Source organism: Anopheles gambiae, chromosome 2 (genome assembly GCF_943734735.2).
Source record: "Anopheles gambiae chromosome 2, idAnoGambNW_F1_1, whole genome shotgun sequence".
Classification (NCBI taxonomy): domain Eukaryota; kingdom Metazoa; phylum Arthropoda; class Insecta; order Diptera; family Culicidae; genus Anopheles; species Anopheles gambiae.
Genome location: NC_064601.1, coordinates 72816742 through 72829205, shown reverse-complemented (window position 1 = coordinate 72829205; position 12464 = coordinate 72816742). Strand labels below are relative to the sequence as shown.

General features: G+C 41.6%; 2 protein-coding genes across 2 annotated transcripts in view; both read right to left on the bottom strand.

Annotated features, from left to right (window-relative positions):
* Nucleotides 1–1393: 1393 nt before the first annotated feature.
* On the bottom strand, nucleotides 1394–10928 carry LOC133391057 (uncharacterized). The gene is made up of 2 exons (XM_061641133.1): nucleotides 9720–10928; nucleotides 1394–3561 (listed from the first exon to the last, which is right to left on the bottom strand). The coding sequence occupies exon 2, from the start codon at nucleotides 3087–3089 to the stop codon at nucleotides 1611–1613; it is 1479 nt and encodes a 492-aa protein (XP_061497117.1). The 5' UTR covers nucleotides 3090–3561; nucleotides 9720–10928; the 3' UTR covers nucleotides 1394–1610.
* LOC133391060 (uncharacterized) overlaps nucleotides 5151–12464 on the bottom strand; it is a 162647-nt gene continuing 155333 nt past the window's right edge. Inside the window, exon 5 of the transcript XR_009764536.1 lies at nucleotides 5151–5256. The gene's annotated coding sequence lies outside the window, so the exon portion shown is untranslated. The remainder of the gene's footprint in view (nucleotides 5257–12464) is intronic.

Here is a 12464-nt window from a genome sequence, read left to right as displayed (position 1 = left end):
TCTAAAAGAAAAAAAATAATATGCCCTTCACCTCAAAATTCATGCTAGGAATAGAAAACCCTTCCAACATTTAATCAGTGCCCAAATTCTATCCATGTTTGGAAGTGTTGTGGACAGACCGCTGCCTCATTCTGAGGGCACGCCGTTGACAGCAAGGCTGTCATCCGGTGACGTCCTCAGTGAGGATTGCGGCGCGAGCAGAACCAGTCGTCCTCTCCCCGCATTGCGTGTGTGTGGGCGTTTCTATTCATATCCGTATTTATTGTGTACCCATACCAAAGAGTTGTAAATATACACATAATCTGTTTGTGCCGTACACCACAGTCCTTATGTTTCATTTGTGCGGACACAACAGGAAATAATAACAAAAGAATGTGCGTATTTAACAGATTAAATAATTCAAACACTCACAGCAAGTGAAATACATAAAACAATGATAAACTTTATTACTTCTCCTTCAATTACACATAATACATACCCAGCATTAAAATTGAACAAAATATGGCGAAATATTAATTCAAATGAACTCAGTTCAAAACAAAGAACCTTATACTATTTGCTAGTAAATGAAAAAAATAATACCCAGGATCAAAAATTCAAACATAACTACAAATCGGTAAACAGTCCAAAGTGTTCTTTTAGCGGATTACAGAAGCGCGTTACAGGGATTACAGAAACACTAAAACACAAAATTCAATAACTGCAGCGAAATTGAAGATTACTGGAAAATGTTTAAAGAAATAATTGAATCGTACCACATAAAACCTATTGCATTCAACGAATTATCTAAACCAGAACTGAGAGGCATAAATAAGCAAAATGGCAAAAAAATCATGAGTCTTTTCATAAACTACATAAAATCGATAGAAAATAATGAAATAAAACAAATAACGAATAAAAACACGTTGAAGGTCATGCGGGTTGTGGAGTTAGGTTAGGAAGTAAGGAAATAGTTTGTAAGCAAATATACGGATTTGTATTGCTTTAATTAAAAAAAAGCAAGCCTACGTAGAGAGCTGTCACAGCATACCACAGCTATTAAGATTGATCTTCTGGAAGTTTTAAAGGATGATATCCGTTCCTGCTTGCTTTCAACGCAGACCGCCACCGATTTACCGTCTCAACGGCCCATTCATCACAATCCAGCATCGTCTCACCCTGAATTGTTTAATTCAGTGGTCAAAAATATCCCCGGTACTATACACCACTACTAAGAGGATCGGAATCGCCGCTCGATTCTGATACACTAGACACCATCCCACACTGTCGCGCACACGAAAGTGTCTTTCGGAGCAGCAGCTTAAGACAGGCACAGTACACGCCGACTTAAGCACAATAATGAACGCACCAACTGGTTCTTGGCAAGTAATGGCTTCATTAATTTATTCAATTGTATTTATACTCTAAAAATGCTGACCGTCGTCGATCAGCATATTCTTCTTAATCTATTCTTCTTAGCCTATTTTTCCATTTAATCGTTAAACCAGCGCGCATCGCTGGCGCGTTGCATAACATAGCTAGTCAGCATTTATTGACCTAGCAACGCTTTGTTTTTTAAGCCTAAATTGTCGTCAGCGACATCCCTCCCCCCGTAAATCCTCGTAGGGGAGTTACAATTCTAGGTTTAAAGTGGGTGGCCTGCATGGAGGAGGACCAATATTTTGTTTTAGATATTTCTTGATTAACATCGCGGAAACCAAGATGACCGTAATAGAAACACTTAGTATGGTTATCGAGAAGAGTACATAGTTACTGGTTACTGATTCTACTTCGTTAGACTTATCTTCTTTTGATATGCTTAAATTTAACATGGGTTTAAAATATGCTCTAACTTGCTCAGATTTTATTAGCATCGTCGGTTGTATTTCGAACTTGCTCGTCAAAATGCTACAGTCTAGTGACAAGGTTATGATTCCGATTGAGCAGCTTGGTGTAGTGAGTGTTTTATTACATTTTAGTAATATCTTATCAGGGTTGGTAGAGAAGAACAGAATACTGTTTGGATTTGTAAGTTGTATAAATTCAGTGACTTCTGGCCCTATTTCCTTTGAACTACATCTGGTACCACTTTCTGTGTGTAGTAATGCTGATGCTATGCAGTCTGGTTCTCGTTGTATTATTTTCTCAGAAGATATGTAATGCGATTCGTTCAGTTTAACAATTTCCTTCGGGTATAAGTAACTAGTTTCGTTGATGGCTATTGTATTTTCGTGTATGTCTAAAATCGTATAATTAGCAAAGTTTGGAATGGCTATGACTTTAAACATCTCGTAATTTTCTATCGATACAATTACGTTTTTGATAGAAAAGACTATTTCACCATTTTCTATCCTCCTATTGGTTATTTCCGAGTATTCTAAAACATTATAATGACTTGCCATCTTTCTTCGTATAGTTTGTTTTAACATCTCTTCATCCTCTAAATATAATTGGTTTGAATCTATTTCGTGATACTTATTTATCATGTCTTGTACTAGAGCGGTTGTAAGCATGATCGTTTCTTGTATGTACTTTGTTAGAACTTCATTTTTGTTATGCTTAAATTCTTTGCTGAGAACATCTATACCATCATAGAGTTTGTCTATTCGGTGACGTAAATTTTCTGTTAACTCATTGTGTTTTTTATTTGTTTGGGTCAAACGTTCGGACACATGTGTAATTTTTGTATCCTCTGCTGCTCTGAAGGCTGCTAATTGCTCGTCTATGTCGTCTCCCCCGAACATGAAATCTTTTAATATACCAAATATTCCCCGGGAGCGTTTTGTCCTTTTGTGACTTATTCCTTGAATTAGTTGAATTGCATGGTTGCATTCGCGCTGGATTGTAACTTTTAGATCTGAGAGTTCGGAGTCCGTACTATTAACGGAGTTCAATACTGTGGTTAAGTGTTTTTTCAACGTTTGTAACGTATCCGTATCATTTGCCGGACGTGTCCCCGTATGGAATGTCGTTTCCCATGCTCCTTTTTTCAATAGGAGTGTCCCAATATGATCAAAGTATATTCCTGGTTCAGGGATAGGTACGATCGATAAGCATTCGACTTTAAACAGAGCGGCTATGTATATTGTTATTTTAAGGATGAGCTCCATGATACGGGCCTAATTTTGAGCTTTTTCCTTTTTGGTATTTGACTTGCTAGTTCTTCTGCTTTAGCTTTTATAACGTTAAGATTTGTTTCCTTCCTTTTTCCCCAATTTGGAAATGTTTGATCTCGTTTTACCTCGAGTACTGCTAGTTTTACAGTTGGCCTATTAACTACATTATTACCTACTTTGATTCGTGCTGAACGAGTTTGTCCGTCTACGCCAGTTACCAGCTCGCAGATTCGGCCTTTAAACCACTTTCCTTTCCTTTGTTCATCGGGAAACGTGACAATATCGCCTATTTGTAATGGTTTGGCCGGTTGAGTCCACTTTTCTCGTATAGAGAGCTTTGGGAGATACTCAGCTATCCACCGTCGCCAATATTGTTGTGTGATTGCCTGGGCCCTTTTCCAATCGGACCGTACCAATTCTGTTTTGGTGATATCTGAGATATTCGGCTCTGCCTCGCCGGAACAACCTAGCAAGAAATGAGCTGGAGTTAGGGGCTCGTCATCTTCTTGTTCTAGTGTTAAGTGAGTCAATGGTCGATTATTTGTTAGGAACTCTATCTCAGTTAGTATTGATCTGAGAACGTGTTCTTTATAACTCTCAGCCATGGGAAGCAGACTCTTGATTTCTCCAACCATTCGCTCCCACGCACCTCCAAAATGAGGGGCGCCTGGTGGGTTAAAGATCCATTCTATGCCTTCTGAGGCACATCGATATCTTATTTGTTTCATCTCATTGTCGGCTCCGACAAAGTTGGTCCCATTATCGCTGTATAGGAAAGATACAGTAACGGACATTAAGATAGGACCCTTTTTTTTCAATGCACCGTGCACTTGTTTTGCCACGTTACTCGTGTTTGTGTGTGTGTATGTGTGTATTTGTGTGTGTATGTGTGTGTGTGAGTGTGTGTGTGTGTGTGTGTTTGTGTGTGTGTGTGTGTGTTTGTGTGTGTGTGTGTGTGTAGTAGTAGTAGAAAGTGAGTGTGCTTTTTAATGTGTATTTGCAAGTGCGCGGGTTTGTGTCTGAAAAACATAGCTTGCCATGATGTCATATTGCGTTGAAATTATTCTTATTATGTGTGTTATCATGTGAAACATTGTGCGTTTACACTTGGATAAAAACTAAAGTTTGCATCGACAGCAGCCCTTGTTCCTCGGACGAAAACGCAGGTGTGCTGTTTCATGAATGTGAATGCGACACCGATGCGAAATGGACACACGCACAATATCAATGAACTCGGCATTCCCTCACAGGTGTTTCTCCAGTGCACGCCATTGAAAGGCCTTCGTGCATCTCTGCGTTGCACGTTGTGTGCGAATGGTAAACTTTGTGCGTGCATTGAGCTGGCGCGCAGTTGTTCTTTTCAATGGGCGTTTTGTTTCATGAGCGCGGCAGTATTCTGTTCTCGATTTTGAAGGGAAGACGCTTACTCGCGTACTCGTTGATAGTTTTTATCCATGCGATGTTTTCGCTGCTCGACAACGATGTAATTCATCGCGTATAGAAGTAGAACGCAGGCAGAGCACGGGATCAGCCGTGTCCAAGTTTTTAACCAGCGCGTTCTTGACGGTCCAAGCAAGCAATGTTAGTAACAATGGGTCGAGGTAAACGTTGTACCGATTATCAGCGCCATATGTAAAAGCGAATGGCTGCTGCTGGCATTAAGCGCAAAAGGATCGAGTTCGTAATGGAACGATCGCGCACTTTTGTGGCAAACGCGCTTCGGACAACCGAAACGTGCTTAGACAACTGAAACGCGCTTGGACAACCGAAACGCGCAAGTCAACCGGACGTCCTCAGAAGACCACGGCGAAAGAAGACCGTAACATTGTTAATATATCGAAAACACACTGATCGCGAGGGCGGTGGTCCTGCTTATCACACCAAAAACCTAACACAAAACACAAAAAAGCTACTTACAAATCTATCCGAAACGACCTACTTGTGAAACAAACACACACATCAATACACATTCAAACATACATCCACACACACACACACACATGCACACACACATACACACACACACACATACACACACACACATACACACACATACACACACACACAAACACAAACACATACAAACCACACATAAACTTGGCCCAACGGGTGCACGGTGCGTTAAAAACCCAATGCCCTATCTTTCTGTCCGATACTGTACCTTTCCTCTTCTGTATTGCAAATTTTTTAAGCAAACAATAAAGGTGCTTGCCGTTAGATCAATGGCTATTTCTATATGGATTGCTCTTGTGGTTAAACACGTAAATATAACACCCCACCTTTTTTCTGACCGTCTGCCTATCGTAACGAATAGGGGGCCGAAGTAATCTACTCCACAATGCGTAAATGGTTTTTTAAACACTGCTGTTCTACATGTTGGCAGTGGTGCCATTATTGGTGGGATTGGTTTAGCTCGTGCGTTTTTGCAGTATTGACATTTGTTTATTACGTGCTTAAGACTGCTTCTGAGATCTATCACCCAGAATTTTTGACGAACTGCAGCCATCACTGATTCGCTCTTCTGGTGGTAGTACCTCTCATGATAATGTTGCAGGATAAGGTTTGTAATGTGATGCCCTTTTGGTAGGACAATAGGGCTACGTGCGTTAAATTGAAGAAATTTAACGTGTTCAAGTCTTCCTCTAGAACGCATGATCCCATCTTGGTCCAACATAGGGCACAGGCACCTAATTTTACTGCTGCCATTAATCGGGTTCTTCAATGAGAGTTGTATCATCTCCGTTTGAAAGCTTTCCCATTGAGCCTTTTTTATTAAGTGGCACTCAGCTAAGTCAAGGGTAGCTTTATCGATTGCTGTCGAAAATGACAGAGATTTAGCCTTACTTTTTAACCAATCCAAGTACTTTAGTGCGTACGCTACCGATCGTTTTAGACGGTGCCAGTTGGAACACCATTCGACGGAAATGGCGTCATAATCTATTCTTTCCACTGTTCTCGAAGTGTTTACCCTTTTCCGGTCTTCAAATGTGTCCGGAATGTCTGGTGTTAGTATTTTTATTTCTAAATTTTTGAGAAAGTCGGGACCATTTAACCATATTGACTTTTTCTTACAAGTTTTTGTAGCTTCGTCAGCAGGGTTTTCTGCAGATGCTACCCAGTTCCACTGCTTCGGAGAGTTGAACTCCAAAATTTCTCCGATTCTCAGGGCTACGAACTGATTATATGTTCTAGGTTCTGAGTTAAGCCAAGCTAGAACTGTTTTTGAATCGGTCCAAAAGAATTCTGTTTGAACCCTTAACCGCAATTCCCTCTTGATTGATTCGTTTAGGCGAGTGCCTAGCACTGCCCCTTGCAATTCAAGCCTAGGGATCGACAGTGGTTTGGTAGGAGCGACTCTTGATTTTGCGGCCACGATACTTATGTCGATGCCTAAGTCGTGGACTGTCCTAAGATACGTGACTGCGGCAAAGGCTTTTTCTGACGCGTCTACGAAAGTATGGAGCTCCCTGATCTTTACGTTATTTTCAATCGAAAAACATCTAGGTATGGATATGTTGATCGAGTTTTCGATTCGGCTTATCCAGTTTTCCCATTTTTCCTTTATGGACTGTGTGACTTCGTCATCCCAGTCTAGTTTAGTTTTCCAAAGATCTTGCATCAAAATCTTACCTTCAACAGTAATGTTGGCAAGATGGCCTAGAGGATCGTAGATTTTCATTATATATGAGAACATCTGACGTTTCGTTAGTGTTTTAATATCTGCCCTTTTAAACTTGTAGGCAAAGACGTCAGACTCTTTGTCCCAAACCAATCCCAACACTTTATCGAAGTTTTGATTTTTCTCCTCTATGCCAAGTACACTTTTCTCGGATAACCTGTTGGTTGGAATGCCTTTCTCCACTTCTTTTGAGTTGGAAAAGAAGTTTCTCATAAAGAATTTAGCATCATCATGTGTTTTACACACCTCCGAGATAGTATTCACGGCTGTATCAATATCTGGATAACTATCTAAGTAGTCATCTACGTAGTGGTTTTCAATAATCGCTTTTACTGCCTGGGGATAAATATTTTTGTAACGCAGTGCGTTTTCGTTCTTCACAAACTGAGCACAAGTTGGTGAGCAAGTTGCCCCAAATGTCATCACTTGCATAACGTAAGCTTGAGGAACGTCAGAAGGCGATTCTCGAAATAGAAATCTTTGAGCGTCTTGATCTTCCCGTCTCACCTTTACCTGGTGATACATTTCCTTGATATCTCCTGAACAGCCTATTTTGTGTTCCCTGAAGCGGAGTAGCACTCCGAACAGGGACGCAGTAAGATCTGGACCGGAAAGAAGTTGAGAATTAAGGGATATATTTTGATTTTTTGCAGCCGCGTCGAATACTAAACGTGGTTTGGGAATGGGTTTATTATGGTTTATCACGGAAAAGTGGGGAATGTAGTTTATTTTTCCGTTTAATTGCAGCAGTTCCATTGGTGTCGCCTTACGTGCATATCCCTTTTCAACGTATGCGTTTATTTCTTTATGATACCATAATTTTAAGTTTGGATCCCTTTCCATTGCCTTCTCTTGACTTTTTAAGCGCGTAAGCGCTTGTCCGTAACTGTCTGGCAATTTAGGATTGTCGGTTTTCCATACTAAACCAATTTCGTATCCGTCGCCAGTATTTTTAAGCGTGTCTTTCATAATTTTTAACGCTCTTTTGTCTTCTTCAGAGGCACGGGTTGGAGTAGGTTTAACTCCAAATTCCTCTGTAGAAAAGAAACCACGCAAGATTTGCATCATGTTCTTGTTTTCTTCTTCGTACGTCTCTGTCATCACAAATGAGTTCTCTGTGACATTTGGCGTATTCGTTCCCCCAAAAATGACCCAACCAAGCCTCGTTTCATGGGCAATTGGTTCGTTTGGTCTACCTTCTCGATATTTTGCACCATGGCAAAGATACGAATGAGGAAGGCCTAGTAGCACGGTAGGCCTCGCATCTGCATAGCTAGAGATACTAATGCCTTTCAAATGTTTAAAATTTCTTTGCAAACACGGAGCATCTATGGTTTGAACGGGAAGGTTAAGTTCCCTTACACTTCTGAGACCTTTTACTTGAAATTTTCTTTTGTTAGCTCCCTCTACTGTTATGGGAACTATCCTACTTTCTGTCTCTTTTTGAATGCTTCCGTCCGTCCAGGAGAGAGTTAGCGGTCTTTTTGGTCCGTGAACGTTTAGTTCTTTTCGGACACTTTCCAAAATGAGGCTAGTTGAAGAGCCAGGATCCATGAATGCATAAGTTTCGAATTTTCTATCATTATGGTGCAAAGTGATGGGCACGATCTGATAGAACAGATTATTCTTTTCCTGATGGCAATTTATTTTGTTTGTAGGTTGCCCTTCTACCAGATTTCTTTTATGAAACATACTATGATGCCTTTTGCCGCACCCGTACACACTACATTGTGGTGGTAGACGACAGTTTTGGGCGTTATGGTTGCTGTACTTGCAGCAATTGGTGCAAATTCTATGCCGAATGAAAAGAGATAATTTTTCATCGGGCATCTTACCGTTCAATTGTCGGCAACGAGTGGTTTCATGAGGAAATCCACAAATTAGACATATCGTTTGCTTTTCAGGCCCTTTAAGACGATGCTGCATGTTTTGACGGTTCGACCTTTCTTGTTTGGCTACTCCTTCGTTCGCGGCCAGTATAATGGCCAGTTCTTCAGAGGGTTTCAGCCATTCTGCTAGGTCTTTTAGCGTGAGATTCTTATTATCTTGTTTCCTACTTATTGTGTGTTTCAACCATTCGTTCCGAAGTTCGGTTGAAAATCTTGATGTCAAATCGTTTAGCAGCCTCTGGTCATTCAAAAAACCTTCTTGCTTCAACAACACCATGTTGTCAATGAGATTGCGCAAAGCGTTGGAAAATTCTAAGAATGCTGAGGGATTATCTATCGTTATGTGCTTTACTACTAGTAATTCTAACAGTAAAGACTTGTAAATGCTTTCAGCTTTTCCAAACATTTTGTCGAGCCTGTTTAATACAAGCGGAACGTTTTCTGGGTTAAGCATTAACCCACTAACCGCACGAAATGCTTCGCCCTTCAGATGCTTTTGCAGCCTATTCATGTTTTCTAAATTTGAAAAATTACAAGCTCGGGAAGTTTCTTCGTAGGCTTGTTTAAATTGAGGCCAGCATTTATAGCTTCCATCGAAATCTGGAAGCTTTGAAAGTGTTACTTTCGAGTCCTTAGAACACAACGATTGAACCATTTTGTCTAAACTCTGAGTTAACAGTTTTACGTCTAAACTTGTCATTGGTTTTTCATTGACATCTTCTGATTTTTTGTTTTGTATCTCTTCTTGTAGCCGTTTTAGCTCTTCTTCTATTCTTACTTTTTCTTTTTCTTTTTCTTCTTCAATTGTCATTTTTTCTTTCAGCAGTTTTTGCGTTTGCATTAGTGCTGACCTATATTCCTGCCGTTCAACTTCCTTATCTTTACATTTTTTGCATAAAAAATCTTTAACAGGTGATTTTATGTCTAAGCATGACAAGTGAAACCACCTGTCGCAATCAATACAAGTTATCAATTTCCCTATCTCATCTGGGTTCGTGCATAATTTGCAGTGCCCATTCGGATTTTTTTAAAAATCGTATTCCATCTTGAACTCACCGTGGTTCAGATCCGCTTCAGCAGGGTCAACTCCTATTCGGCTGGTCAGGGACGGCTGGATCGGGAGTGATGTCTTCACTGCTGCTTGTTGGTCTTCTCAGGATTACAATACGACGTCTTCCGTATTACGTGCCGGTTGCCCTCAAACCGAGAACGATGGTTGCCTCAACCGGAACGATGTTTTCTTAGCCGTGGGTCGGCGGTCATACACACGACGGTCATACACACGATGGATACACTCGTCACAATTAATTTCTTCAATTTGCTCTTCCTACGTTGCACTGCGTCGGATGCCTTATGCAATATTTAGCTCGCGGCACACGTGTTTCGTTATACGTTTCGTCGGAGTTAACGTCCGATACTTGCGACGCACGCGTTTTACGATAACTGTTTGTTTTTGTTTTTGTTTTTTTTTTTTTAACTGGCGCTAAACTGACGGTTTCATGTTGCGTTGCGAGAACGGATGCACCTTTCGAAGCTCGCGACGTACACGTATTGGTCACCTTTTTCACTAGTTCAGCATTTGCCTTATACGTTGGCAGTATCGAGTTCACTTTCGATTGCGTCACTTCACTAACGGTAATGACCGCGTTCTATTCACTGTTGTGTCGTTGCACTTACAGTTCTTTTGCACTCACTCACCGCCGAGGCGCTTCTCGGGTTTTGCTTCGTCGAGCAACTGGTGCGTGGCCCTTCTTCCTGGGCTGGCTGTCGTAGATCGGCTACGCCGGATCGTCGTCCGTCGCCGTTGTTTCACTATCACAACCCTGCTTGGGTTGCTGTGGGGTCTATTCACGCCTCTACGGGCTTGTTACTACTTCGGGTTTTTATTTCCCGATTTATTTGACTACTTTCCGAACCATTGGTTGATGCGTCCTATCTGGAGCCACCATTTGTCGCGCACACGAAAGTGTCTTTCGGAGCAGCAGCTTAAGACAGGCACAGTACACGCCGACTTAAGCACAATAATGAACGCACCAACTGGTTCTTGGCAAGTAATGGCTTCATTAATTTATTCAATTGATTTTATACTCTAAAAATGCTGACCGTCGTCGATCAGCATATTCTTCTTAATCTATTCTTCTTAGCCTATTTTTCCATTTAATCGTTAAACCAGCGCGCATCGCTGGCGCGTTGCATAACATAGCTAGTCAGCATTTATTGACCTAGCAACGCTTTGTTTTTTAAGCCTAAATTGTCGTCAGCGACACACACACTGATACGCGAATGTGGTTATTACCCCTGATGGTTATTGCACTGATACGCGTTTTGCCCCATCGGTTACTACTGAGCAGATTTCTCTCATGGTGGAAGTACGTCTAGCAGTCAATAAGCGGAATGTGTTTGTACACCGTCGGACGAAACTTGGTGCCGACACTAGTTCTTTCTCTTCTTACACTCACATTTATCCCGACACTAGTACACTTTCTCAGTAGTACACTAGTACACATTAATCTCATTTAAGGTGGGCATACCAGCCATTCTACGCAACAAGGCTCTCTAACAAGACACATGGCCCTCTGCTCTAACCTACCGAGAGTTCCGTGACTACCGGACCAATAATTATAACATTAATACCCGTGCTTCAACCGATACAAATTCGATGCTCGATCACCACGTTACTCTTGCTACCGACACTTATCGTAATCCTCTCTCACATTCTGTAGGGAGTGCTCCGATACCAACCACTGCAACAGATACGCTCGCACAGCTTGTTACGATTTCCTCACTTGTCATGACCACTACAGATACAGCATTGTTTACAAACGAGCCAAAGCAAGACCTTAATGGGCGAATGTTTGTTACCACCACACTTACCAGTTCACCTCCCTAATGCTTAGCCGCTCCTAAAAAAAGACCGCGTCGCGTAAACGCTTAACGGACTTGTTACAGTTCAATACGGAGAGCAAATAAAAGCCAACTTGCTCGTTTGGTGGTAAACTATGAACTGATTTATTACTAAAGAAGGCATAGGCTATTATGCCTAGGAAGCGAAATTCTGCTGAGGCAAAATCCACTGTTTGGTAGTCATAGCCTACTACAGGACTGATGAATCTGCTGACGATGGTCCGTAGGATGAATAGCAAGCTAGCACTCGCTCGGCTGATGCACCTCGCTCGGCTCATCCTAGTCTCTCTATCTACTCCCAAAATGTATCAGAAGCCACCGATTGCTCTCCATGTTATTATGTCATGCACCAGAAGCCACCGATTGCTCTCCATGTTCTGTCATACATTATGCACCTTTATGCAATTCCGTGGTGTTGACGCCGTCAACCGTCAATTCAGATGCAAAAGCCTCCTTGCACGGGTCATGCGATAGAGGGCGCTGCCGGTCGCTTCGAAATTAATCGGTTTATCGAAACCCGACCAGCGACGGCACGAACCGAAGCCCTTAGGGGGAATGACCGGCCCAGCAGGATGACGAGCAGATTCCTTCGCGCACCCGAGTATACGCACGTGATTTTTTAGCGCCACCTTGCGAAATAGTAATAAATTATACCATTCTAATTTCGGCTAAAAAACGTTTTAATTGATCTCTGGGTAGAAAGAATCGGTTGCATCGCAACATTCTAAAAAATACCAAATACCGATTTCAATGATGGGTTGCATAGTAGCGGTTTATTTCAGTTGAACGGTATTGCAAATCAAACTGGGCGTCAATTGGAGCTGGTCTTGGCAAATCTAGCCGCAACCAATATTTTGTGCGATTCACAACTCTGCACCTCCCATACGTAACACACTG